The sequence below is a fragment of the Perognathus longimembris genome, chromosome 11 (assembly GCF_023159225.1).
Source record: "Perognathus longimembris pacificus isolate PPM17 chromosome 11, ASM2315922v1, whole genome shotgun sequence".
NCBI lineage: Eukaryota > Metazoa > Chordata > Mammalia > Rodentia > Heteromyidae > Perognathus > Perognathus longimembris.
Genome location: NC_063171.1, coordinates 60985368 through 61013043, shown reverse-complemented (window position 1 = coordinate 61013043; position 27676 = coordinate 60985368). Strand labels below are relative to the sequence as shown.

Sequence of the window (27676 nt, the reverse complement as noted above, 5' to 3'; positions counted from 1 at the left end):
CCCATCGTGAGAGCTGTTGGGAGGCAGAGACAGCAGCCCAGGGTGGCCCCGTCGGGCAGGCGAGCTGCGGGGTGGAGACGTCGAGGGCTGGGACGGTGACCTAACCCACAGGTTCTCAGGCCCAGCACGCCGGAGCGCCAAGATCATCTCAGGTACCTTTCAAATATACATTCCCATCCCCACCCAGGCCAACCTGATCAGAATCTCTAGGGCTAGGGTTGGGAATCTACTTTCTTTCTTTTTCGGTACGAGGGCCTGAACACGGGGCCCTCCGCGTGGCTCTACCACGTGAATCCTTTGTTGTTGTTGTCGTTAGGGTCTTCTGCTTTGCCAGAGCCGGCCTCGGGTCACCATGAGGCTTCTGATCTCCACTTGTAGAGTAGCTGGGATGGTAGAAATGTGCCAGTGCACTCCCTTGGGAACTCGGTGGAAACCCTACCCTCATAACAAGGGGGTAGGTTTGGAGGTAAGCTAAGAGAGTGGGGGAGGAGTTCCAAGCTTTCTCACTCTGTTCCCCCCCTCCCCCTTATCCCATGGGTCTGGGGACTATGGCAGCTCTAGCCTCACTCTCTCCCAGTGTCTACGGCCTGTGATTAGAGGATTACTCACACACCTAACCACATCTCTAACTCCCCCCACCCACATACTTGTGTTCTTATCACATACACTGTTCTCTTTCTCCCACCACCACCACCACCACCACCACCGAGGGGGGGGGGCAGGGCACTATCCCTTAGTTTGTTGGCTCAAGGTTAGCATTCTACCATTTGAACCACAGTAGTTCCATTTCTGGCTTATTGCTGGCAAACTGGGGATAAGAATCTCATAGCTTTCTCCTGCCCCCGGTTGGCTTTGAGCTTCAGTCCTCAGATCTTAGCCTCCTTTCTGAGTAGCTAGGATTACAGGCGGGAGCCATCGCTAGCACTGCTGTCTCGCCTCTGCCTCTGTTTCTCCCAGCCCAGGCTGGCCTTGAACTCACAGCCCTGGGCCTTCCTGCCTTTCCTTCACCTCTTGCTCCAGTTCAGTCTGGCTCCTTGGGTATCTCCCCTCTCTCTCAGGTGACCCTCCCCCAAAGATGCCAGGCTCTTGGAGGAGGGAGCTGGTGAGGCTTCCCCCAGGAGGGGCTGCTGCTTCCTCCTTCCTGCACGGGGTAGAAAGGCTGGGCCTCGATCCTGCCACCGGGAGAAGCTCCCAACCCCCACCCGATCAGAGAACATCCCTAAGGGACACAAAGATCTTTGCCCACCCTAGGCCTTTGGGTCAGTCCCCAGGGTTGCTATGGCACCGGGCACCATGAATGCACAAGTCCCCCAGGGAGAAGCTGTGGGACGGGTCAGAGAGAGAGGCGCACCCGCACAGGTTCCCAGGAGGAGGGGGTTGTGGACCCCCAGGGGCAGCAGGCAGGGGAGGGATGGGCCACCACCGGAGGAGCCGGGCGGGCCCGCAGGGGACGGGCCGAGGGTTGCGGTTCACAAAGGCAGCGGCGGGCGCCCCCTGGCGTCTCCACAGCGCAGCGCAGCCGCCCCGCGGGCCGGGTAACCCACGCCTCTCCCGGGGACTGCTGGAGACGCGGCGGGCCGCGGCGCCCTCCCCGCCCCGCCCTGCCTGGAGGTCCCGCCCTCCCTGCCCCGGCCCGCCCCGCCCCGCGTGCACCCGCTTGCAGGCCTCACCCCCCGTGGCTTCCCGCCCTTGGCTTTCCACCCACCCCTCGGGGTGCGCTCCCGGCGGGCAGGGTGGTCGCCCCGTGCACCATCAGCGGGGACACCCCCCCCCACCCCGGGAGGACGGCCCTGTGCGGGGCCGCGAGGTGCCGCGCCGCCAGCAGAGGGCAGCGTGGCTCCACGTTGGGCCCCTCGAGGGGTGGGGGCCGTCTGTGCCTCCCAAGGCCGGAGGAGGTGGTGGTAGTGGGATGCGTGTGCACCTGTGTGTGCCCGCGTGTGTGCAGGCCACTGTTGGGCTGACCTTCTGGATGATATGTGCACAAGGCCTTGCGGTTAAAGCTCCCGCTCGTATCTTTGAAAATTCCATGTGGACAAGTTTCCAGGAAGAACTGAAGCTCAGACCCAACGCATGACGGGTTATCTATACAATGAGGGACCCCGCCACATCAAGGGCCTGTTTCCTAAGCTCTGGCCTTCTGTGACTTGGCCTTAATAGGCAGCAGACTTCCCTGGCCCCTCCACCCCCTCTGACAGGCAGAAGCGAGCCTTCTGCATTTGGCTTGAAGGTTCCTCTGGCTGAGTTTCCCTGAGGCCGGGGCTTTCCAAGCTGGGAGGCATCCTGAGCGTTTTGGAGATCTAGACAACCCCCCTCCCCCCATGCCCAAATCCACGCAGTTCCCATGCCCAGATGTGGGGCCAGGCAGTGATGTTCGGGTTGGTAGAACCACTCGGGACGCATGGGTCATTTAGCACTGATGTTGAAAATCCAGCAGACCTTCGAAAAAGCTGCGGTGAATTCCGATTGATCCCCACCTTGTTGCTAACTAATGTTGAGGGCTCTGATCCAGTTCCCTCCCTGACCCCCACCCAGGGTGTGGTGTGCGCAAGCCTGACCGGCACTGGGTCATGACACCAGAGTTCTGTTCTAAACAGCTTTATTGACCAGGTGGGAAATCAGCTTGGACACAGCCTGCTTCTGCAGCCGAAGAGGGTGTCCCGTCAGTGACTGGGAAGGGGGCCCCTGCCTCTCTTCCTGCCTCTCCTGACCTGTGGGCCTGGAACAAATGGGGCTATAGGGCCAGCTAAGGTGGCCAGGAATGGAGGTACAGGGGAGGTGGAAGGAGTGGGCACAGAGGGAAGGGCTGTTCAAGATGGCTGAGGCTCTCTACCCCCTCCACATCCAAGGGACAATCCGAGCACTGGCTTGGGCTGCGCTGGGGCAGGGAGAAGCTGCCTTCTGAAGCCTCAGGACCCATGGTGAGGGCCAGCGCCAACCACCCTAAGCTCTGGACCACTAATAAACTCAAATGTGTGTTGGAAGTGTTTCACTAGGATTCCCCAAACCAGGATCTAGATGCAGACGGGCGTCAGACGGCCTCCTGAATTTGGATCCTCCAGTCCTAAATAGGACAGAAGTTCCACAGACTCTGACTCAGACCAGAAAAGCAAGGGGACCCTCTCCAAGGGCTAGGGCCATGCCTGTTCACATGTCTGCCTGCCACGGCGACTCCCCAGCTGGGACTCCTCGGCTCATTCTGAGGGACACCAGCAGCCAGCCCTCTACCACAGGAGAATCCCGAAGGTCCAGCCAGCCACCGCCTTCCCCTGCCTTTTCCTGGGCCTGCTTCCTTCTTGCTATTGGGGTATTGTCACTGCTCCTCCTCCGGGCTTCAAAATGTGGGCCCAGGTGTCCTGGCGAGTTGCTGTCGGACACTGAGCCTAAGAGGCCGAGAACAGAGGCCTGTGTGGTGAAGTGGGGGGAGGAGGGGGTCTGGTCCCACTTAGATTAAAAAGACAGGTGTCTCCTACAGTGGTAGTTTCAGAGGGCAGGCGGGGGAGCTCCTTAGTGAGGTGGGAGCTCAGGCAGACCCCCTCCCCAAACCAAAGGGAGCCAGATGCCCAAGTTCAAGTCATTAGTGCTATGCAGCAGGGCTGAGCGGGAGAGGTCCTGGGGTCACCAAGGCTGCTGGGAGGGGGGTGGCAATGAGAAGCGCAGGCGCGGGCAGGTGCAGCGGGCAAGACGGCTTCACTCTGAGTGCACCAAGGCTCCAGCTCCTTGTCCAAAGCCGAAGCCCTTGGGCCCGAAGTTTTTAGCATAGCATCCTGCAGAGAGAAGACAGGAGTCAGGAGGTTTTGCTCTCTGCCCAGCACGCCCTGGGACCACCCGCTCCCCACAACGGCTAAAGCAACTGCCCAGCTGTTGTGAGAGGGACCCATTTCCTGGACGGACTGAGGATCATCAGATGGGGAATTCAGAATCCAGAGGAATCCGTTGCCGTGGGACTCTGACCAAGTCCTTTCCTCCCTCTGGCCTCGTTTCCCCATCCATGAAAAAAAACAAAAAACAAAAAAAGAGTCATAGGAGCTGGTTGGTGGATATCAAGGTCAGGAACTGGTTAACATTCAGAAGAGGTACAGCTTCTGTCTCCCTCCCACCTCAAGCCTCCTGGTCCTCAGTCAGAAGTGAGAGGACTGCCAGGTGCCAGCGGCTCACAGCTGGAATCCCAGCTACTCAGGAGGCTGAGATCTGAGGAGCACAGTTCAGAGTCAGGCTGGACAGTTAACCAGCAAAAAGCCGAAAGTGGTGCCGTGGCTCAAGTGACAGAGCATAGCCAGCCTTGAGTAAAAAAAGCCCAGGGACAGCGCCCAGGCCCTGAGTTCGAGCCCCATGACTGGCGTTGGGTGGGAGGAAGGAGAGGTGAAACCACCCACCTTTGCAATAGATCTCGCCATCCTTGTCTGCCAGGGTGGTGGACTCCAGGCCTTTCCCACACTTGGCACACCGGAAGCAGGACTTATGCCAGGACTAGGGAAGGAAGGAAACAGTCAATGCTACTGCCAGGAACCAGCTTCCCCATGCGCAAGGGGACCAGCCTTCCCACACCCATTCTGCCTGCGGACGGTGGCGTGAGCCCAGCCTTGGCCCCCTGGGGCTGGCACGCACTCGCTGAATGGCGGCTCTCGTGTCCTCCCTGGGGCCGGGAGGACTCACTTTCTAGAAGCCTCATGTCTGGCGTTTGCTTTTGTTCTTTGGTGCCGGCAGCACAGCTTTGAACTCAGGGTCTGGGTCCGGTCCCTTAGCTTTCTCATTTAAGGACAGCGCTCTACCCCTTGACCGTCAGCTCCTCCACTTCCAGTTTCTTTTGGGTTGTTAATTAGAGGTAAAGGTCTCGTGGACTTTCCTGCCCGGGCTGGCTTTGAACTGCGAGTCTCAGATCTCAGCTTCCTGAGTAGCTGGGATTACAGGCGTGAGCCGCCAGCGCTTGGCCCACACAGACGTGTGTAGATGGGGTTCCCCTGGAAAAGCCCGTCTGCTGAGGTTCTAGAACTTGGGTCTTACTTTCCCCCAGCTGGCAAGCTCTGGGAGTGGTGTGGCTGAACCTCCCTCCCAAGGTCGCAGTGGGCACTCAATGCCTTCCTCGGGGGCCCGGCAGGGAGGAGGCTCTGGGGGCCGTGTCGTCTAGTGTGACTGAGGAAGGAGAGTGAGTCGGCCATGCACTGAAGTTAGCAGTCATGTGGATTCTGTGGAAGGCCCTGCGTACGTCTAAGAGGTGCCCAGAGGGCACAGGGCCGCCACCCAGGCTCGGGTCTGTGCACAGTAAACACACACACACACACACACACACACACACACACACACACACACACACACACCCTGCAGCACAGCCAGTACGACTGCTTGACAGCTGGCTTCCATCAACAACAGCTGAGCAGACTCAGAGGCTGCTGTGCAGAGCCTCGCTGCTAGCCCCCCGAGAAAAGCAAGCAAGGGGCTGGCAGCAGCCGGGCAGGACAAACAATGCCTTTTAAGGACAGAGAGACCTCAGCACAGCCGCCGCCCGTGTCCAGGCTGGAGAGGGTGAAAGGAAGCTGGGTGCCGTCCGACTTCCTGACCCCTCGGCCCCGCCCACTGGCCCCTCCCCCCTAACCCCCGTGCTCGAGGGAGAACAGTGGGGTCCAGGGAGCTGGGATGGGGTGCCCCTCCTCCCTGGGCGTCTCATGCCGTTGTGTCCCCCCCTCTGTAAAGCAGAGGCTGCTACACTTGCTTGCTCTCACGGCTGGACCACCAACCACCTCCCGTTTCCAAAGCAGCTGCCTCAACGGAGCTCAGACTCTGCTGGTCCCCACAGAACCCGAAAGCATGCCCTGCTCCCAGGCTTCCGGGCCGGGCCGAGCTTCTCCCGCCTTCTCCTCTTCAACTCCTACTCGCTTCTCTACGGCTGGTTAGCACGGCCTTACCTTTCCCTTATGCCTGTCTGTGTCATCAAAATAGTAATTCTCAGGGTTATTTTGTTTGTTGTGGGTTTTTTTTTTTTTTTTTTTTGCCAGTCCTTGGGCTTGAACTCAGGGCCTGGGCACTGTCCCTGAGCTTCTTTTTGCTCAAGGCTAGCACTCTGCCACTTGGGCCACAGCGCCACTTCTGGCTGTTTTCTGCATGTGGTACTGAGAAATCAAATCCAGAGCTTCACGCATGCTAGGTAAGCACCCTACCGCTAAGCCACATTGCCAGCCCATCTTAGGCATATTTTAAAAACATTTTTTTTCCATTTCACACTGGACAAAGCAACGAGATCACAAGCAGAGGCGGGGTCACCGTTTGCAAAGTTCTGTGGTCTATGTTTCTGGAAGGTGTCTCCTTGCCGCAGCTGCTCGTGCCCATCGGCGTCTTACCTTCCCGGCCCCGATCACCTTCTCCGCCGCGTAGACGGCCTGGCTACACCGCGGGCAGCGCTCCGAGCCGCCGATCTTCTGGGCAAACTTGGATGCATTGGGGTTGGTGGTGGGCCTGTGGCCGGGGGCTCTGCGTGGAGGAAGAACACGTGATGAAATGACTTCCAGTAACAAATACTTACACGGACAAGATCCACAAACACCAGGGCCCAGGTCCATCGTACACACGGGCAGAGCAAGGCTCCGCATCATGTTATTTTCACGGACACTTCATTCTTCCCCCCATCACCCCGTTACAAACCCCAGAATCATTTCACACCTCGTTTGCTAAGAAACCCCTCCTCAGCTCCTCATTTCTGCAGCTGGTCTATTCTTAGATTCTTCCCAGAAGAAAACCACTAAACAGATCCTCCCCAAAGGCCAGTGACCTTGGCTGAAACTTGGTTAACTCATCCGTCATCTCTGCCTGTTTCCCCAGAGCCGAGACAACTGGCCAGGCTGACAGACAACAGTCTCCCCTACACCGGCAGGTCGGAAGCCAGAGAGACGCAGTGTCACTGAGGCACGTCCAAAGCAAAGAAATGACTTTCCCTCACGGGGTGACAGCAAGACTAGCCTGGCAGTGCTGCTAACTCACTTGTGGGGGGGCTCTCCTGGGTTTTCTCATCTTTAACATGAGGAAGTTGGACTAAGTATTTGTTGGGGCCCCTCCCAGCTCGGATGATGTTTATAGAAACATACAACGCATGCTCAGTGCCAGGAACAGCTTGACCGTTGCATTCCTGGCCGGGGATTTGGCTGCTCTATGCCTCGCTTTATTATTTTTTAATTGTATTTATATATTTTTGTTTTGTTTTTGATAGGACCTCCCTGTGTCGCCTAAGATGGCCTTAAACTTGGCAATCCTTCGGTTTTAGGTCCCGGAATACTGGGATTATAGGCACGCGCCACCATGCTTAGCTTGCTTATGTTTTTGTTTTGGTCTTTTTGGGTTTTTTCCGGTACGGGAGCTTGAACTCAGGCCTCAAGTGTGGTGAGCTCAGCTTGCCTGCTTGTTCAGCTCATGCTTCACCACTTGAGCCACGCCTCTAGCCTGGGTTTTTGCTAATTATTTTAAAGATGTACCCCCTGAGGATTTTTCTGTCCAGACTGTTTTCAAATCACTGTCCTCTGGATGTCAGCTTCCTGAGGAGCCGGGAGACTGAGACAATTCAAAGTCGGAGCAGGCAGGAAAGCCCACGAGACTCTTGTCTCCAGTGAACCACCAAAAAGCTGGAGGTGGAGGTGTGGCTCAAGCGGTAGAAAGCCAGCTTCAAGCAAGAAAGCTAAGGGAAAGTACACAGGCCCTGAGTCTGAGCCCGAGTATTCTCTCTCTCATCCTCTTTCTCTCTCTCGCACAGAGATAGAGATAGAGATAGAGAGAGAGAGAGAGAGAGAGAGAGAGAGAGAGAGAGAGAGAGAGAGAGAGAGAGAGAATAAATCCTTGGGTTTTTATTATTATTTTGTTTGTTTGTTTCTTTTTCTTGCCAGTCCTGGGGTTTGAACTCAGGGCCTGAGCACTGTCCCTGGCTTCTTTTTGCTCAAGGCTAGCACGCTGCCACTTGAGCCACAGCGCCACTTGCAGCTTTTTCTGTGTCTGTGGTGCTGAGGAATCGAACCCAGGGCTTCACGCATGCAAGGCGAGCACTCTACCCCTAAGCCACATTCCCAGCCCATCCTTGGCGTTTTTTACTTTGTTTTTGTGCTGCTATGGGTTGAACCACAGACTCTGGGCCCACAACATGCACAAGCGCTCTCCGTCTTGAGCCACGGGGCAGCCCTTAGCCCTCCCTTTTAGATCAGTGGCTTTCTGAGCCTTCCACTGCTTAACTAAAAGTGGACGGAAGTGCAGTAATTCAAGGGCAAGGTAGAGAACCCCAGAAAAAGTGGGGAGATTTTGTACTTACTCCTCATGCTTGATGCCCAGCGACTCCCCCTTGTCGGTGCTCAGAGTGCCTGCGCCCTGCCCGTAGCCATAGCCTTTTGGCCCATACTTCTTGCCGTAGCAGGACTTGCAGTAGATCTCCTCCCCGTGCACGGCCACAGTGGTGCTGTCCAGATTCTTCTTACAGACCACTGTAAGGGGGACACAGGAACAGTGAGCCATAGCCTGTTTGTTCCCTGCAAGAGCCCCGTACCTGGAGCTCTCTGGGCATTTTTGCACACATTATCCTGCCCTCTTATGAGCTGCATAAAAAGGGAGGACAAGCCAGGCACTGGTAGTTCACACTACTCGGGAGGCTGAGATCTGAGGATTGCAGTTCAAAGGCAGCTTGGGTAAGAAAGATCATGAGGCGTTTATCTCCAATTAACTACCAGAAAACCGGAAGCGGAGCTGTGGCTCAAAGCAACAGAGTGCTAACTTTGAGCAAAAAAAGCTCTAGGACTGGTATCCAGGCCCTGAGTTCAAGCCCCATGACTGACAAAAGAAAGAAAAGCAACCGTCGGGTGGCCAATGAGCTGGAGGGCAGAAGGATGGGATGTGTACACCCTCATCTGCCTTCACACGTCCAAGAACCCATGACTCCCCCAGACTCCTGTGCCCTTGTACCACCTCGGGGATCACGGCCTAAGCTGACTCCAGGCGACAGGACATCAAATGAAGCTCTTCACTCGGTCCTTGACAAAGAGGTGGTGTGTCCCAACACGGGAAGAGAACGGAGAAAAGAAGAGGGGCAGGGAATGGAACTGGGAGATGTTCTGCGCATGGCGATGGAGTTGGGAAGGGTAAGCTGGGGAACTGGAGAAAAGCTGGATGAGTATTAAGTACCCAACATGGTGGGCTTTGAAATGAGACACAGGTTACACTAATGAAAGCGGTTGGATATGCGGTTTCTTGTCTCAGAAATCACTGTGTCTTAGGGAAAAGCGAGATCCAACACTGAGAAGAATTTCTCCATCTCCAGGAGGGAGGGAGGTTGGAATAGGATCAGCAAGAACACCTGTGGGCCTCCTCTACCGCCCCGCCTTCCTTTCGGACTGTGGCTTGAGCAGGTGATTTTGAGTTCCCAGCCCCCCCCCCCGCCCCCGTGGCCTCCTTTGTAAATGCAGGTGATTGTGTCTGCCCCAAAAGGTGGTTCTAAGAATCCACTGAGATCTTACCTGCAGCACACTGCCCACAGTACACAGTACGCAGTGTACATAGTACACATTGGCTATCTTATGTAATACTCCACAAAGCTGTTCCAGTGGGAGGCAGGGAAAGGAGGGGTCGGGCCCAGGCCTCAAGAGATCGCAAACGTCTCCAACTATTTTTCTCACAAGACTTAACTGCACTCTATTTCTTTACACCTCATCCTGTAATCAGAATTTGGTTCTGTAACGTCCCCTAAATTCTGGGACTTGGTGTGCCTGAGTGGACATCACACTAACACTTCTGAGGCTGGAAGCCAAAGGACACCTCTGAAGAAGCCGGGCTTCTTAGTCACTCAGAGAAAGAGATAAAAGATCAGTGTCATGGCTAGCATCTTGTTCTTGCCTTTAAAGGGTCCAGCCCTCCACCAGAAACTCGCCCAGAGAGCCTCAGGTTGTGGGCTTCAGAGTAAATAAGGACTTCCTGTCCTGCCCCACAGATCTCCACCTCATTCCTGTAATCTGGGCCACCCAAATATGGAGCCTCCCATCCCTTCCCCTGGGGGTTGGGTTCTAGGGAAGAAGGCAGGGAACAGAAGGCTAAAGGCTCCAGCATTCCCTTCTAGGGTGAGGAGTCGAAAACTGGTCTGGAATGATTTCCCACCAGACCTCCACGGAACTGGAAATTCCAAGATCTGAGGGAAAGCAGAAAGCGACGAGTGGTTGGGGAACCAGGCCTCTTTGGCGGGTGTCACCAGCAAGAGGCCCAAGACTTCAGCGCAGAGGACACATCAGGGCCTACGTGTTGCTGCCTTCAAGATGGCTGCCTGTGCCGCGCTGGCCCAGAGGTCCCTGTGTCTGTGGTCTCTTAGACACGTGGCCTGCCCACCCTGGCCCACCCTCCACATCTCCCTATGGCCTCTTGTCCCCTCACTTCCTTCCGGTTTCATGGTAGGAAACTCAGCTCTTCTTGCAAGGTCTAAGGGAAGGTTTTGAACATACTCCCTATTCCTCATTCCTCATATCATTAAGAATACTCATTTCTACCAAAGCACACTAAGAAAATAAAAGGCCTGGCACCATTGGCTCATGCCTATAATCTTAGCTACTCAGGAGGCTAAGATATGGAGGCTATGGTTTGAGGTGGGCCTAGATAAGAAGTATGCTAGACCTCCATCTTCATAATAACAAGCAAAATGCAGGGCTGGAGGTGTGGCACCAAGTGGTGGAGTCCCAGTTGAACAACCCTGAGGCCCTGAGTTCAAACTCGGTGCTATCAGAAAAGAAAACTGGCTTAGTATATTTGTTGGGGAAGATACCACCTGGCCGGGTGGGGCCTAGCGATGCCATTTGGGAATACAGGGAAGTGGCTGTCCCCTCACTCCAACCAAAGACGGGAGAGTCATTTTCTCTAGAAAGAAAACAAGGCCTACGATAAAACAGCTCAAGCTCACGTAACCAGAGGCAGGGCGAGGCCAGATCCCGGCCCCTGATTTCCACCGCTGGTTTTCTGCCAGCTCACGGCTGCCCTAGAGTAGGTCAAGCAGTAAGACCAGAAGGGTGAAAACTGACCTTCAACCTCCCCCTGACAGTTAGAGGGCATGCTCAGGCTTCTGCGAGCTTCCCTGTGCTCTAGGCCTCTGGGGAACAGCACAGGGCCAGTCTGCACGCATCTGTTTTCCTGCTCACCACCACCAGGCTAGAACACATAGGGCCTTCTTGTCCACAAGGTGGCCGCTCATATCAACCTGCCCTGGGAGGGGACTGGTTGCAGGCCAGGCCAGAGCTGAGCTCTCCACTCCGCCAATGGGAACTGCCTGCCGCGCTACCTCTGCTCTCAGCCAAGGCCAAGCCCTGGGGAGCTGCCGAGTACGTACATCATCCAGCCTTCTTGTGCCCATCCCAGACCCTCAGGAAAGGAAATGTGGGCACCAAGCTGTGCTGAACCCAGAGCCAAGAACTTGAATGATCCAAACTTCTTTTGGGCCGGGCACTGGTGGCTCACGCCTATAATCCTAGCTACTCAGGAGGCTGAGCTCTGAGGATCATGGTTCAAAGCCAGCCCAAGCTTTGAACCACAAGACTTTTATCTCCAGTTAACCACCAGAAAACCAGAAATGGAGCTCTGGCTCAAGTGGTAGAGTGCCAGCCTTGAGCACAAAATCTCAGGGACAGTGCCCAGGCCCTGAATTCAAGCCTCACAAATGACCACAAAAACATATTCCTTTTGTGGACTTCCCTGACCCCAGCCAGCAAGGGAGCTGGCTCTTGTGTTCCATGCCATCGAAACCCGGGCTCTGCCAGGCTCCCCCTTCCTTAGGAGGTAAAGTCCTTTTATCTGTGGGTTACCCTAAATTCAAGCCGGACACCGACCACCCACTCGACCAATAAAGCAATTCCTAAGCAAGCCTCAGAGGGCTGGCACTGCTCTAGGGGTTCGGGATAAGCAAGCCGGGTGACGCCCCAGAGTGCTGGGCGTGGGAAGGGCCCTGACAACCCGGAAGAGCTGCCCAGGCCCCGAGACCCTAGATACACTAGAACAGTTCCTTCCTTTGCATAACACCCTCCCTCCTCCTGCTCCCCAGGCTGACTTTCTGCAACTGTTTCTAATCCCTGACACCCCCTCACACACCCACCCCCTCTGCATGCTGCCCCGGGGGGGGGGGGGCGTTCCTTCCTTCCTATGCCACCCCCTGAATTCCTGACCTCCCTCCACAGAAGGACCGTGGGCAGGAGCTCTGGGGCACAGCTGGCTCCTTGTCGTCCATGATTAAGTAACACCAGAGCAGAGGCCCTCCGGAGCCCCGCAGCCTGGAGCCCCGTCCCAGCCAGGGCCAAGGCCTCCCTGATTCCCTTGGGGGGGGGGGGGGAAAGCAATAGCTGAAAACCCCGAGTGATGAGCTGCAATATCCAGACAGGACTGCAGACCGGAAGCCAGCAGAGCTGCCCCTGAGCTTGGTGTCACACGGAACCTGGGGCTGTCATTCCAGGCGGCTGGCTGCCCCGTGCCCGGTGGCTTCCAAATAAAGATGTGGACAACACCCGGCGAAGACGGGTCCCTTGGCCCGCATGGATTCTACTCGGCAGCCCAGTCCTCAGGGGAACAAAGGAACCTCAGATCTCCCAACCGCCTGCCGCAATGCATGATGGGCAAGCCGGTCTTTCTCTGGAGCCTCCCAAGAGGCTGGTCCATCAAATCCCTGTGGGCTCTCCTCCCGGTCACACTACAAGGCCGAGGATCCAAGAGCGATAAACGTGGTGTGGATGTGTACACGTGCGCATGCGCCAAGAGAGTATCTGTCATTTATTGACACCGTTGCTTTACGTGCTGTTTTTGGTACCAGTACTGGGGTTTGAATTCAGGGCCTGGGCCTTGTCCCTTAGCTTTTTTGACCTGGGCAACTACTGTCCCTTAGTTTTTTTGTTTTTTGGGTTTGTTTGTTTTGCTCAAAGCAGGTGCTCTACTTGAGCTCCAGTTCTGGGTTTCTTTTGCTAATTCATTGGACTTAAGAACCGCACAGATTTTCCTGCTCAAACTGGCTTTGAACTGCCATCCTCAGCTCTCAGCCTCCTGAGTCGCTCGGAAGACAGGTGAGAGCCACCAGGGCCTGGCAAGTGCTTTGTTTTACAATTTCCTTTTGAGTGCTTACAACAGCCTCATCAAATGTCGATGGGGGAAAAAAAAATCAACCAGAGGAAACTTGATACACTTGTCCATCATCAAAACAGACAATTCAACTGTTTCTAAAACGCGTTTTGGTAGATGAGTCTTCTCGCACGGACTTTCCGCGCTGATCATGTCAAATGAATCATTCGGGACTGAGAGAGCGGCTTCTCCAAGTTGGCACTTCCTGGTAACTTCATCCAGACCAGGCATGAGCCAGAGCAACACAGAGGAGTCAGGGTTCCTGGGAGATCTGACTCTCCGGGGCTTGGGGGTCCGGTGGCTGTTTTCTTATTCCTCCAAGACTAGTAAGTGCAGTAACTCTCATCTGGATATTTACGAGTGGATACCTACAAACTCTGAGCCCCTTGATTTCAAACCCTAGTACTTGCATGCGCGCGCGCGCACACACACACACACACACACACACACACACAGTTTCCTCCTTTGAAATGATAGAACTGAAAGGACAAGAGAATGAGAGAAAAGAGAGTGGAAAGTTTTCCTAACCAAGCCCTTCCAGCTTGGCTCTCAGCCCCTGCACGCCTGCCACCCCCCCCCCCACCAGCACCGGCCAGTTCACCCCTCAGAAAACAGCTTCCAAAGGGAACAAAGAGGCCCTTAAGTGCTTCCCCTCCCCGGCGGTGGCAGGGCTTCAGCCAAATGTCAAGCTGTTTACATCCCGCGGGGGAGACCGCTCCCTGGGGTGTTGACAGGCCCAGACTGTAGGGGCAGGCCCGTCCCGAGGGGCAGCTGGACTTACTGCACAGGAAGCAGGACTTGTGGAAGCTGTTGCCTTCACACTGGACCTCCTCCGCAAAGTAGACAGTCTTCTGGCACACCCCACATTTCTTGCCTCCTCCCCAGTTTGGCATTCTGAAAAGGAACGCAGAAATGGGAATTAAGTCCACAGAGCAATGAGAGCAGATGACCCGGGGCAGAAAAGCACCAGGCGGAGACTGAGAAGCAAAGGGCAAAGTGGGCTCTCTGGGGGCCACCAGTGCGGCTGGGCCAAGGCACTGGACAGGACACAGAGAGCCCAAGACACAGGCTTTACCAAGGAGGTAGCAGCGACCAGCTGGGCTGCATGCAGGCGTGGGTACCGCTCACAACGAGAATAGGCTCAAAAGAACAGATAGGCCTGGCATGGGTGTTGGTGGCGCACGCCTGTAATCCTAGCAACTTGGGAAGCTGAAATCCGAGGCTCGAGGTTAGAAGCCAGCAGCAGCAAGTCTGTGAGAATCTTATCGCTAGTTAACCATCGAAAAGCCAGAAGTGGAGCTGTGGCTCAAGTGGTAGAGCACCAGCTTTGAGCAAAAAAGCTCAGGGACAGCACCCAGACCCTGAGTTCAAACCCCAGGATGGGTACGCACGCGTGTGCACACGCGCGCGCACACATACATAAACAAATCAAGCAGAGTTCACAAAACATCTGTTTCTGCGAAGCTCACAAATGAACAAAACTCATATGGTCAAAAGATGAACCCAGAAGCCGATACATATCTCGTAGAGAAGTGTCTTAGAGGAGTCCCTTCTAAGACGAGAACAGGAAGAGACCAGGGAGAGTGCTGAGGCCCTAACCATGATCCAAGTTCAAAACCAGCCTGCGCACAGCCTAGGAGCCTCTTATCTCCCAGTCACCAGCAAAAGGCCAGAAGTAGGTGTGTGGCCCAAGTGGTAGGGAGCTAGCTTTGAGTGAAGAGGCCGAGGGACTGCATGAGGCGTTGGGTTCAAGCCCCAGTGCTGGCCCGCGGGGTGCCCTCCTCAGATGGGAGAGCCCATTAGAACCTGGTGAAGGGATTTTATAAAACCAGGGTTAGTAGCAGCAGCCCAGCCCAGACCTGATGAATCACAACCTCTAAGCACGAAGTACAGGGCTTTGTTTTTCTTTTGCTAGAATTGGAGTTTAAGCTCAGAGCCTCATGTTTGTCAGGTAGGTGCTCTACTCCCAGCCTAGTTTTGTTTGAGTTCTTTGTTTTCACTTTTCACCTGAGGCCAGCCCTGAACTCCGACATTAAACCTCTATCCTCCAGTCTCTGCCCCCCAAGTGAGCAGCTGGGATTACAGGCAAGCACCATCCTATGTTCCGTAGGAATATGACTTTTATTTGTTCTAGGTCTGAGACCACGACTTTCGCTCATTGGCTATCACCGAGCCATGCCTCCAACCCCGGGATATGGCTTCTTGTTGTGGTTGTTGGCTGTGGGGCTTGAACTCTGGGCTTAGGCACTGTCCCTGAGCTCTTTTGCTCAAGACCAGCGCTCTACCACTTTGAGCCACAGCCCTACTTCCGGTTTTTGACTGATTAATTGGAGATAAGGGTCTCATGGGGACTTTTCGGCTTAGGCTGGCTTTGAACAATGATCCTCAGCTCTCAGCCTCCTAGGTAGCTAAGATGACAGGTGTGAGCCACCAGTGAGCCCAAAATAGATGGTCGGGATCAACCTGGAGGTACTCTGTCTATCATTTCAGAGCCAGGGTCCTGATGCCGGACAGTATGGTCCAGTCTTGATCCTGCCACTTGCTGGCTGTAGGAGCCTGGGCATATCTTTCCAAACCTTGATTTCTGCATTAAAAATTGGGGATGAAAATAGAAACCACTGCTTAGCAGTATCTCTCGGGGCTGAATGAGGTATGGTATGTCAAAGGCCACAGGCCTGTGCCTGGGGCACCAAATGGAGCTGAGGCTGTAGGCTACAGGACCTTGGAGAACAGAGGAAGACTGGATTGATGGAACCAGCTTCTCTCCTTTCCTCTCAATCTTTCCCCCAACAGACATGACTGAAGACGCTGCTTCCAGCTCAAAGTCCATGGACAAGGGAGCTCTTCAAGGCTCCCTGACTGAGGATACTACAAGATGGGTACAGTGTGGCCTGGGACATAAAGAAGCCTAAGGAGCAAGGTCTCCAGGTCCTATGTGGGAGACTTAAATGGAAAGCAAGAGGTGGTGTCTAAGAACTTGCTGTCCTAGTATCACGGTGCCAGAGTCAATGTCAAGGCTAAAGGAAAACAGTCTGCACCACTGGAGGGCTTCCCAGTGACCGTGCCATGGGCTCTGAACTCTGTTTGACAAAGCACCAAATCCCGCTGTTTAAGCTGTCACCCTCCAACAACATGGCACACACTCCTAGAGTTGATTTCTGATGATGTCTTCATCCACCCCCGCTCAGCCACCTGGTCCTGCTCAGCAATCAAGGGCACTGACGAGTCCCTGCTTGCCACGGGCTGGCGCTCTCCTCTCCCTTCACCTCAGTTACCGGGCTGCTGATGGAACCCTGCGTTCAGCCCCCGCATACCCGGCCCAAGGCAAGGCACACCTGCCGTCCTCACCCCAGGGGTCTGGAGGGGCCGAGCCCACGGCACCAGTCCAGTGTGCCCCCTCCTGTCGTCCAGCCCCACTGGCTGGGGCTCACCCTGCAGGCAGGCGTCAGCCTCCATGGCCAGCCTTTCCGATCCCACGGGCCCTTCCTTTCTGTCTGGAAGACTCCAGGGCAAGGCTGAGGCTAGAAGAGCACACAGCATGAAAACCCCAGTTCTCACCGGGGGGAAAGCACCCCGTCTTCACACCCGTCTCTCCGAGTAGGGACAGGGCCTACATCATCTGAGCCCATCATGGCCGATTCGACTCCCCTGCCAGGAGCCACCTCTGACAGTGAGCTAGGAGACAACTCGGCTCCAAAAGCTCTGGGGAGGTGTGCTCAGCCACAAGAAGCCAGGCAGGTGCCCCCCCGACACAGGGCCCCCACCCGACCTTGGGAACTGGCCTACCCAGCCACCTAGTGCGCACCAGACCATCAAAGGGCATCATCCCTCTGGACTCCCTCATCTGAAGATAAACGGTACATGCCCGCGCTGCAGATGAGAAAAGCGAGCTTCAGCGCCGTTAGGACGCTTGCTTGTAGTTGCACAGCTGGGAGAGGCAGAGTTGGAAGCTAAAGCGGCTCCATCCGCATCCTCCCTCCATGACCCCCAGTCTCCGTGTTGAACAGGACAAGCATGGGGCTCCCCAAGGCCGGCTCTTGACCTTGGCCCTCTCCTCCCTTTCCAGACCCTAACCAGCAGGATCACACTCCTGTCCTCAGGGACACCCCTAAGGGAGGAAAGTTCCCCTAACCACATGGTGGGGAAGCCATGCCAGGCAGCGCTTTGTTCCCAGACGCAGGCCTAGCTCCCGCTGCTGCAGGAGACACAAAGCCCCAGACAGGCCTCCCCTTGTTCTCCCTGGCCCCATGTCAGGGACCCACATCCAACAGGGCCCCGGGGAATTGGGAACATGGGCGGAGAGAGGGGTGAAGCCCAGGGACCTGTCAGGCAGGGAGATCTGCTCCAGCCTGGGGTCTGGCTGGGGTTCTCTCCTTAAGAGGACAGTTCTGGAAGAGGGCTCCAGGCCTGGAGAGGAAAGGCAGAGAGAATGTCCACAGCCAGGAAGGGCCCCTCGGGTACCCCTGTACATTGCCCTGGCCACCTCCTTCCCCCACCGGCTCCGCCCATTCTGCCAGCAAGAGGCTGGATATCCTGCCTTAAATGGAAAGCTGTTTCTGTCTGTGGCCTAGAGGGGGACTTGGCTCCTCAACTGACTTCTCAGTTTGGGGGAGTGGGAGGGGGAGGGACTGAACGGACCTGCTGGAGGCAAGTCTAGAACTTTCCCCAGGGTAGAGTCCAGAGGGTGCGGTTCAGAGGTTAGGAAAAGGGGACATGAGGAGTCACACGTTCCTCGCAATCTGTAGCAAGTTACTCTCCGCTTTTAGCCTGTCTCACAAAAGGAATCTCTTCCTCTCCTTCTCCCTCTTCTCTCCTCTCCAGATTAAACTAGAATAGACAAAAAGGATGGCACCGTGTCTTACACCCTTCTGATGGCCACTAAGAGACCGGCCTAGCCAAGCCTTCACACCACCCTGCCAGATGTGCAGCCAGAGACCTATACTCCTTCCCAGCTGATGGATGCACATCTGGAAGGAACAGTCCTGAGAAGCAGCATGCCTGGCTGGGAACCAGTAAACCCTGACCCATCTGTTAACCGGCTAAGGAGTCTGGGTCAAGCTACCTTTGGGGCTTAGCACTTCAGTTCTATCTTCACTACAAGGGACCACAAGTGGGGCCATGCTTTAATACCAGGCTCTCTAGCACGTGGCTCTGGTGATTGAGAATCATTGCTGCTTTCTATAACCACATCACCCACAGAGGTTTCTCTTCAGAGTTATATTCCTATTGGGAATTGCTGTCTGTGTTCTGGTTTGTTCTCCTTTGCTGTCTTGATAATCCCAACAAGAATAAAACTTGAATTTTCCTTATGGCAGCGGGATACATCCAGTGGGTGTTTATCTAAAAAGTTGAGATCCTCCAACTCGATCAACGATGAGACTCTGATAAGCAACTAACACAAGTCGGCTGCTCTTTCTCATTCGTTTGTCCCACTGGAACTGGACCCAAGGCTTCAATCTTCACTTTCAAGAGATTTGGGATAAGTGTGTCTTTGCCCTTCCTACCTCTGCAGCTGTGAGGGCTGCCATCTTGGATCTCTCCTCTCAAGACTGATGGATCCCGTGGGACATGTTTTTCCATTTAAGGAACCACCTCAGGGGTGCATGACCCAGTTACCCAGGCCTGAAAACCCATTCCACATCCTTATTTTTCCAGTGGGGGGGAAAAAAAAAATCTCTCCTACTCCCTAATCCCTTGTTCCCTGCAGCCAGCCAGAAGGATTACATCTCCACCCTGTGGTCCAGTAAAGACCTGTCAGGTGTTTATCTAGTTAGAAATGTGCTGTGCCGGCTACCTGAGCTGTTTGATATCTGCCAGGTACACATGAGTGCTTGTCATCCTTTCCAGCTAAGCAGCTCAATGTCTTTCTCCACACCCCCAGATCCACAGAGCAGCCAAGAACAGAAGGGAGGAGTGGTTCAGAGCCCATGAGCCTACATCTTACAGGGAACCCTAAGGCCCTTGAAGGTAATGGTCCCTCCTGGAGGAATAGCAAATGGAGAAACGCCACACGCACCTCCTCAGCTGTAAGGAGTCCCTTATTTGGCTTCTTTGGAACTTTGAACTTGCCTCTTAGAAGTCAACCAACTTTCACTAAGCTAGGATGACTCCAGGTCCCGAAGAACTCTGTTTTCAAATCCATATGTGGCTCTTGTGGGACCGGAAGCTGCGAGCGCAATGTTACATCTCTCTATTTCCCCTCTGGTCCCCCAAAGCCTTTCATAGCAGAGGTCTCTACCATTGAAGGTCAAGTATCTGAAGGTCATGTGAAGGAGAACATGGAGGGGTATAACTTCTTTTGTTGTTTTGTTTTGAACTCTTTTTTTCTCATGTTTCTCTAAACAAGTCATCCACCCTCACTTTGTCCTTTGATCTGAGTCATTTTCTCCTACAGTCACTTTAGGCCCCAGGAAGAGCAGGACATCTTAAGACAATAGGCAAACTGCCCCCCAATAGGCAATGCTATCTTCTTATCTTGAAAAAAAAAACAGTCAAAAGTTACAGGCCACCTGCCAGGAATCCAGAGTCAAAGACTGAGCTAATAGCCAGCCACACCTGTGAGTTGACTGTCTAACAATGCTCATGCTCTCGCCCTGGGCCTCCTAGTCTCCCTAGTTAGTCGGAGGGAGGCTGACTGAAGATGTACTGCAGTCTTCCCATGGCTGCCGTGTAATGAGTCTTTCTCTGCCTTTCACTGTGTCTCTTTAATTTGGCAGATGGTGGGGAGTGGCCAGACCTAACGTAGGACCCCTGGACTCTGAGCCTGGGATCTAAAATCCAGTTTCAGGCAAGCAGGTCTAGTCCTCCTGCTGAGGACTCCTGTAGTAGGAATTACAGGTGTGTGTCCCTACTATACTTTCTTTCTGGAGGGCAAAGGGGGGAGGTGCTAAGGATGGATCCAAGGGCTAGGAAAATACGAGGCAAGTGCTCTACCACTTCTTTTTTAAGCATTTTGAAACTAAAGGGAAATTCTATATTATAATAAGACTTCACAGATGAATTAACTAATTGGATTTGCTTGCGTCTGGGGTGATGTCATCTAGAATGGTAACAATTGTCTAGCCCACAGGCTTAAACAATAAAAAGGCCTGGATAGCTTTTCTTTGATGAATTTTTAAAAAGTAAAAACAAAGGAGCACTTAGCCTCTATCAACACAGGTTGCCAGCAGCTGGCTGGTCAAGGGAGCTCCACCCCACACCACCCCCCATGGAGAACGCACTAGGGAGGAGGGGCCACCTGCCGGCCAGGCTCCAGCTGCAAACCCTCCGCTCCTTCCTCCCCTCCGGTCCCAGCAGAGGAGCCAGACGCTGCCTTCTGGAAACACTCGCTGTCTCTCAATTACACACTTTACCATACATGGGAATTACTCAATGCTGACGTCAGACGCATTCCTGAGGAGCTGTGTAGCACAGGCCACGTCATTCCCATATAAATTCCTGACAACTGGAAACAGCAGGCGACGGACTGCCTGCCTGTCAGGACTGTAGACTTCATCCCCTTTCCCCAACCAGCAGCAATAGTAGCGCTCTCTCTCTCTCCCCCTCTCCCTCTCTCTCTCCCTCCACCCTGCCTCTGGCATTCTTTCTCTCTTGCTCTTTTCCAGGCTTAATTTCCTGCAAACCTGGCCTCCAAACTCAAACATGCATCCGATCTGCGGGAAGCCCATCTGGCAACTGACTGGCAGAGCCCAGCCACACCGCAGAGTGAAAACCTACAGACTGGATTTCCTAACTCAGACCCCATCCATGCCCAAACCACAAAGCTCTCTCTGCCTTCAAATCGTCAGTAAGCCACGACAGCCATTTCCTAAGTGAGCTGACCTGGAAAGAAGGAAGAAAAAAAAAAAAAAAAAAACAAGAGGGAAACAGTCAAGAAAAAAATGCCGGGTTGTAGAAGCACTTGGCCTCCATTAGAACCGGGACTGCACAAGGGACCAGCTCCGGTCCTGAGAGCGTTCCTTACCACCTGGGAGCCTTGGTTTCTTCATTAGCTAGCAGCAGCATTTACTTATCCCATAAATTGTCAAATAATACACATGAAGGATTGAAGCACCTGCCCACAACACAACTAGTGCAGTTATCTGATGCTATTATCTTCAGGAAAGACCAGCTCTAACTCTCATGGCTCATTTTTGTGTCTCTAGGTATCTGCCCATGTGTCTGCAGAAGAGCACACTGCAAACTTGGAGGAAAAGGACCTTTTGTTGCTGGCATCTCTTTGGATCTCAAAAATGTTGATGCATGCATCTTTACAGGCCTCTAGCAAGTCAACTTCTCACCCAGAGCCAGGCTTACGTAAACCAGCGGCCCACAGGAAAGCCTTCCCATTCAGGAAATCCACAGTGAATATTTTTTTTTTCCCTTTGCCTGCTTGTGATCACTACCCAAATGAAAGGCCTGGCTGGCAACTATTTACAAGATTTATAAATATCCAGTAGGGTAATTCAGCTGAAAGTCCATTCCTACCCATGTTCATTTGTTGATTGCCTTAGGGGGGAAAAAAAAATCCAGTCTCACTATGTAACTCAGGCTGGTCTCTAACTTGCTTTGTAGCCCTGGCTGGACTTGAACTTGTGTTCCTCCAGTCTCTAACTCCCTGGGACTCACAGGCACGAGTGAAGACACCTGGCTTCATACACCCAGTGTTTACTAATCACCAATCAAAGCCAGTATTACCCACTCAAGCTGCAATTCCGTCTCTGGGAAGCCTGAATTACAAAAGAGAACCCGTGGGCTAGGAAGGAAGGTGTTAGGGCAGACCAGGGGCAAAGAATCCAGGATACCCTTGGCTTTCGTGTCCGCTTAGCAGGCCAGTCAGAGCTCCCTGCTCTTCTGTTTCTCCGGCATCCTCTCCCCGGGCACCAAGGCCTTGGGAACAGTTCCTCTGGTCAAGGCCAACACCACGCCCTCTGCAAGATAAACTTCCTTTTAGGTCAGAACTGTCCCTCTCGGGGGCTATCCTCACCAAAGAGAAGCGTCCTTCTCAGGGAGATGGAGAGGCTTCAGCCTGCACTCTGCAGTGAGGAGAGAAGAATGCAAACAGCAGCGGAGGGGTCAGGCCAGATTCTTGCGAGGCCTGGCCAGGCCGCCCGGGGTAGCAGTTGAATGAACACAAGGAAAACCCGGTACCCAACTGCCACATTCCACGAGTGGGCAATCCTCAGCCCGTCTGAGGGAAGAGAGGCTGCTAGGTTTCCCCCCAGAAAGGGGAAGCGGTGGGGAGAGGGCAGGAGAAGGCGGTACTTGAGTACAACCCTATGGAAAGTCTTTGGTAATGCACGCACCACTACCCACCCAGAAACCGAAGCACCAAGGAGTCACTTGTTCAAGGCCACCGGTGTATTAACAAGGCAAATCTAAGAGTCCAAATCCAGCCTGCCAGTCTTCAAGACCCTCCAGTTCAAGGTAGCGTCCTCAGGATAAAACTTTCTACAGGACTTCCCAGAGCCCCTGGAATAGTATTCCAAGACAGTGACCGCTGAGAAGGTAGTGAGGGACCCGCCAATTCAATCACCCGGGGGAGAGCAGGGCTTCAGGCTGGATGGAGCCCACCACTGTAGGGAGGGCCTGACAGAGGAGCCAGAGGTGTGCAGAACATGGCCAGGTTTGAGCCACCAGGTAAAACACCTGCTCCCTCACCTTCCCCCCCCAACCAGGTAAAACACCTGCTCCCTCACCCCCCCCCCCCAGGTAAAACACCTGTTCCGGTGTGTTGTTTGTTAACCTACTGCAATGTGCCTGAATGTGCTGGTCCTGGGTCCCGGTCCCCACCCCAGCTTTCAAGGACCACAGCCACAGGCCAGGCCCTGTAGGCTCTTCCATGTCTGAGTCATGGGGACCCCACCTGGCCCCAAGACTTGGGTGGGAGAGGTGAAACCGTGCAGTTTTCACCTCCTGTTTTTGCACCTGCGCTCTGGGGCCCAGATGCCCAGGACCACGCCCACCGCGCCAGATGTGCGCTCTGCTCCCTGCCCGCCCCCCCCCCCCCACTCCATGGCGGGCACTTTCTGCCCCGGGAGCGGAGGGCCCGGGAGGGGGTGGCACGGATGCCCTCATCTCCCCGCCATACAAAGAGCGTCAGTGACCCGCAGAATCGCCGATTGTTCTGCCCGACCTGCGGGCAGCGGGGAGAGCCGGGTCGCCCCGGGTCGCCCGGGGTCCGGGGCCCGTGGAAGCCGACCGTGGTCCCGGAAGCCCGGAGGGGGGTTGGGGAGGAGCGCGTGGCTTCCGGGAGCGAGGGGAACCGGCGGAGCCGCCGCAGCCGCTCCCCGCGGTTGCTCGGGGGCGGCGTCCACGCGTGCAGTGACTTTCCCTCCAAACTTTCCCGAGCGGGGCGGGCGCGGGCAGGGGCGCCCCGGGGAGGGGGGCGCGCGCGCGGGGCCGGGCGCGGCGGCGAGGACCCCGCGCGGGGCCGGGCGGGCCGGGCGGGGCGGCGGGGCGCACTCACCTGACGGCGGCGGCGGGACGGTGGGCGCTCGGGGAAGCCGGGGCTGGGTGCGCCCCGCCGCGCGCGCGCGCCGTTTTGTTCCGCTCCGGGAAGGCGTGTCCCGCGCCGCGCCAACCAGCGCGCTTTGCACACCGCACTACACAGGGCTGATGTCACGGCGCGGGGCCCCGCGGCCCGGTCCCCGCCCAGACCCCCGGCTGCCCGGCGGCTGCGGGGACCCGGGACCGGGGGGGGGGGGGGGAAGGGGGGCAAACCCGGGCTGGGGACGACGCCAGCTCCCGGGCTTGCGCAGAGCCCCACCTGCGTGCGACCCACGGTGCGCCCCGTCCCGGGGACCAGGCCACGGAGGTGCAAGGGGCCCGATGGGAAGACGGAGACCGAGTCTGGGAGACCAGGACCCGTGATCCACTCGCACCCCCGATGTAAAAGGGGACAGGGGCCTCTTACTTGTTTGTCCCGGTGGCAGAATGGTAAGGGCCACATCCTAGGGTCCAAGTGGAGCCCTCGTAAGGCAAGTCTCGCTCTGTCCCTCTGTCCCTTCTATTTATTTAGCTGGGCTGTGGGCCTGGACAGCCCCTGTTGGTCCCAGAGTCACCCGTGAGCCATCGCCAATACGGTGGGGGTAAGGGTAAAATTAGTTCCAGGATGCTGGGGGCCCGTGGCTCCTGCCTGTTGTCCTGGGGACTCAGGAGGTTCCCATCTGAGGATCTGAAACCAGTGGGGGGACAGACAAATTCCTGAGACTCTTATTTCCAAGTTGTCAACACATACAAAAAAAACCCCTCAGAACTGGAGATGTGGCTCAAGTGGTAGAGCGCACCAGACTTGAGTGAAAAAGCCAAGCAAAAGCAAGATGACCCGAGTTCAAGCCCCAGTACTGCCACAAAAATAAAATAGAAATAAAAACAATACACCAGAAAACCTTCCTCAGTGTCCAGCTTGGGCAGACAATGAATAAACAAACCCCTCTTCCTACAGCTCCTGTCGCCTAGAGCTTTCCCCATACTTCCTGAAACCTAAAATACCACATCACCGGCTAGGTTTAGCTCTCAGGAGGCTTGGGGCAAGAAGATCTCCAGCTCAAGGCCAGTCTGGGCTGCTACACTGACACGATCTGGGCCAGCCCAGATCACAAACAGCCCAGTCACAAACAGAACTCCAATCAGTGTCAGAGACGATGAGCTGGCTGCCCAGAGGGGGTGATCCTTGTGGGGGAAGGATCCCCCCTGTCCCTTCTGGACTCCTGTATCCTGGAGAGCTGAGTCTGGGAGCTTTGCCCAAGACTTCACAAAAGAGCACAGGCTTGCACTTCCTTCTTTGGTCTGGGTTTGTCTTCTCTGATTGCCGGTCTGTGGATGGAGATCCCCTTGATGGCATGCCAGCCTGCTCTGTGCAATGTCCATAGGGAATGCAACAACTCAGTCACACGTGGAACTTAGAAGCACCACGTAAGTAGAGTGTCTGTGCAATGCATCACCCGAACTGGAATAGGTTCAAAGATGTTTTGACAACTACACTTAAGCCAGCACAATCATCTCAGGCAAGCCGGAGAGTATGCCTGTGTGGTAAGCTGCTTATCTGCCCAGAGACTGTGTTGGTGCACATAACCCTACACAGAGTTGCAGATAAAGGACGCCAGACAGACCCTGCCGTCTATGCTGTTTTCTAGAACCGGACATGTGCTTCCATTACCCTTCCTGCATGTGGGTGCCTATCTGAGCTCAGTCTTCCATAGCCCATTTGCAGGTAAAGAATACTTTGGAAAACTGGGCTTCAGTGGCTCACACCTGTAATCCTAGTTACTCAGGAGGCTGAGATCTAATGACTGTAATTCAAATCCGGCCCAGGCAAGAAAGTCTGTGAGACTCTTCTTTCTGATTAACCACCAAAAAAGCCAGAAGTAGAGTTGTGGCTCAAGTGACAGAGTGCCTGACTTGAGTGAAAAAGAGAGCCAGGCACTGGTGGCTCACACCTGTCATCCTAGCTACTCAGGAAGCAGAGAGCTGAGGATCATAGTTCAGAGCCAATCCAGGCAGGAAAGCCTGTGAGACTCTTATCTCCAGTTAACCACCAGAAAACCAGAAGTGGTGCTGGGTCTCAAAGTACTAGAGCACTAGCCTTGAGCTAAAGAGCTCTGGGACTGGTCCCAGGCCCGGAGTTTAAGCACCATGACCACCACCAACAACAACAGAAAAGCTAAGAGACAGCCCCCAGGCCATGAGGTCAAGCTCCTGTAGCAACACACACAAAGACACACACATGGGGGAAAAAAAAAAATACTTTGGGATTGCGTCAGAGGCAATGCATTTCCCAGCCCACAGACATGGGCCGGGTGCTGAAACCACAGAAGGGCCGGTAAGCACCGTCCATTGTGGGACATCCCACACGCCTGCATTTCCTGAGGGTAGAGACGCTCTGGCAGCTTTCAGGTATATAACTAGCTCCATTCAGCTAAAAACACCCATATCCGCAGAGATGTAGCAATCAGCTAGGGCTCGGTACCAAGATTCTCTTTGTTTGGTCTTTTGTTGCCTTTTCTTCTTCTTCTTTTTTTTTTTGCCATCTTCTACCTTCCCTTCTTCCCCATACATCCTTACATCACACCTTTTCTCTTCCTCCTGCTGCAAAGTCGTTCTCTGGCCCATTGATCCCAGATGAGAGGGACCTGAGTGTGAAGCTAAGGAATGGGTGACAGGTGTCACACTAGAAGGATTAGAGATTGTGCTGCAAAAGATTTCTCACATATTCAGCATCTCTCTGTCTATGCCGGCACCCACCCACTCATTCATCCAGCCATCCATTCACTCAACAGACGTTTACTGAAGTATTCCTCTTTTAGCTGTGCACTACTGATGCCAGGATACAGGGAAACCTATGACTGGGATTCTGACCTCGGGGAGCTTGCAATCTAAAGCACTATCCGGACAATGAGAGAAGGCGTATACAGTTCCCTGGGAAGACAGTGGATGACTTATGCTTTGGCAATGGACAATTAATTCTTTTTCTTGGGGGCAAGGCAGAGGGTCGAGAGAGGTGATTTAATCAGCCAGAAAGCTAAAGGAAAGGGTGAGACCTTGGGACAACATTGTTCAATGAAAGATCTGCAAGTTCGTCAACAGAGCTGACCCCTGGAATGAAAAGACAAAGTTCTGTAAGAAATGGATCTAACAGGTAGGCAGCGACCAGGAAACCATGGCAACCATTGTAAACCATGTGAAGGGGGTGACTGTTCCTGAATGTAATGCGAATGTTGAAGAACTTTAAGCGGGGAAAATAACACAATCAGATTTTGCATTTTAGGATATGACAACAATCTGCTATGTGGCTGGATGAGAAGTTGAACGAGAGGGACTTGGGTACCAGTAGACTATTTAACAGTCCAGGGAAATGATGGCTAGCTATAGCCCAGGGGATGGGAATTTCTGGGATCAGGGTACAGACTGCATCAGAAAGGGAAATAGGGTTGGGGATAACTCTTGGTCTCTGGGTTGACAATTCCTGAGAGAAAATTTGGAACCAAAGAGCAAAGAGAGATGAGGTTTATTTTAGTGGATTTGAATGCCTGTGGAACACCCAGGTGAGACTGTCCAGGAGGCATCCAGACAGCCACAGAAGATCAGGCGTTGGAGAGAGAGAGAGAGAGAGAGAGAGAGAGAGAGAGAGAGAGAGAGAGAGAGAGGGAGGGAGGGAGATCCGGCCTTGACTCCGAAGGGACACCAATATCGGAGGGTGGCTGAGAGCCCACAGAGGAAGCTGAGAAGGAATGGCGGAGACCTAAGGGCAACAACTCCGACAAGAAATTCAGGGAGAAGGGAATTGTGACTTGCAAGGCCCAGCCTCCATTTTGTCTTGTGCCAGGAGAGACCTAGAAAGTGTGAAGAGCAGCCTGGGGGAGAAAAAGACCAGAAGGGTCAAGAACAGTAAGGGTGATGATGTTCTTGTATCACCTTCCTGTGGTTGTACCTACACTTATCTCTGTAATCTTTTCTGAGTATATTGGAAACCGTGTATACTGGTATTGGAACTAGGAAATTGAAAGGGAATACCAAAATTGAGAGACACAGGGTAAAAGAAGACAACTACAAAAGCAATACTTGCAAAACTGTTTGGTGTAAGTGAACTGAACCCCTCAGGGGGGGA

At 54.4% G+C, this 27676-nt stretch overlaps 1 protein-coding gene across 2 annotated transcripts; it reads right to left on the bottom strand.

Moving 5' to 3' along the window:
* Window positions 1-2583: 2583 nt before the first annotated feature.
* On the bottom strand, window positions 2584-23602 carry Csrp1 (cysteine and glycine rich protein 1). 2 transcript variants are annotated; one of them, XM_048357265.1, is made up of 6 exons: window positions 23537-23602; window positions 13871-13983; window positions 8279-8447; window positions 6333-6462; window positions 4374-4467; window positions 2584-3764 (listed from the first exon to the last, which is right to left on the bottom strand). In XM_048357265.1, exons 2-6 carry the CDS (start codon window positions 13980-13982, stop codon window positions 3688-3690), a joined length of 582 nt encoding a protein of 193 aa, XP_048213222.1. In that variant the 5' UTR covers window position 13983; window positions 23537-23602; the 3' UTR covers window positions 2584-3687. The 2 variants fall into 2 exon arrangements, with proteins under 2 accessions (XP_048213222.1, XP_048213223.1); XM_048357266.1 differs by lacking the exon at window positions 23537-23602 and adding an exon at window positions 17412-17428.
* Window positions 23603-27676: the final 4074 nt, after the last annotated feature.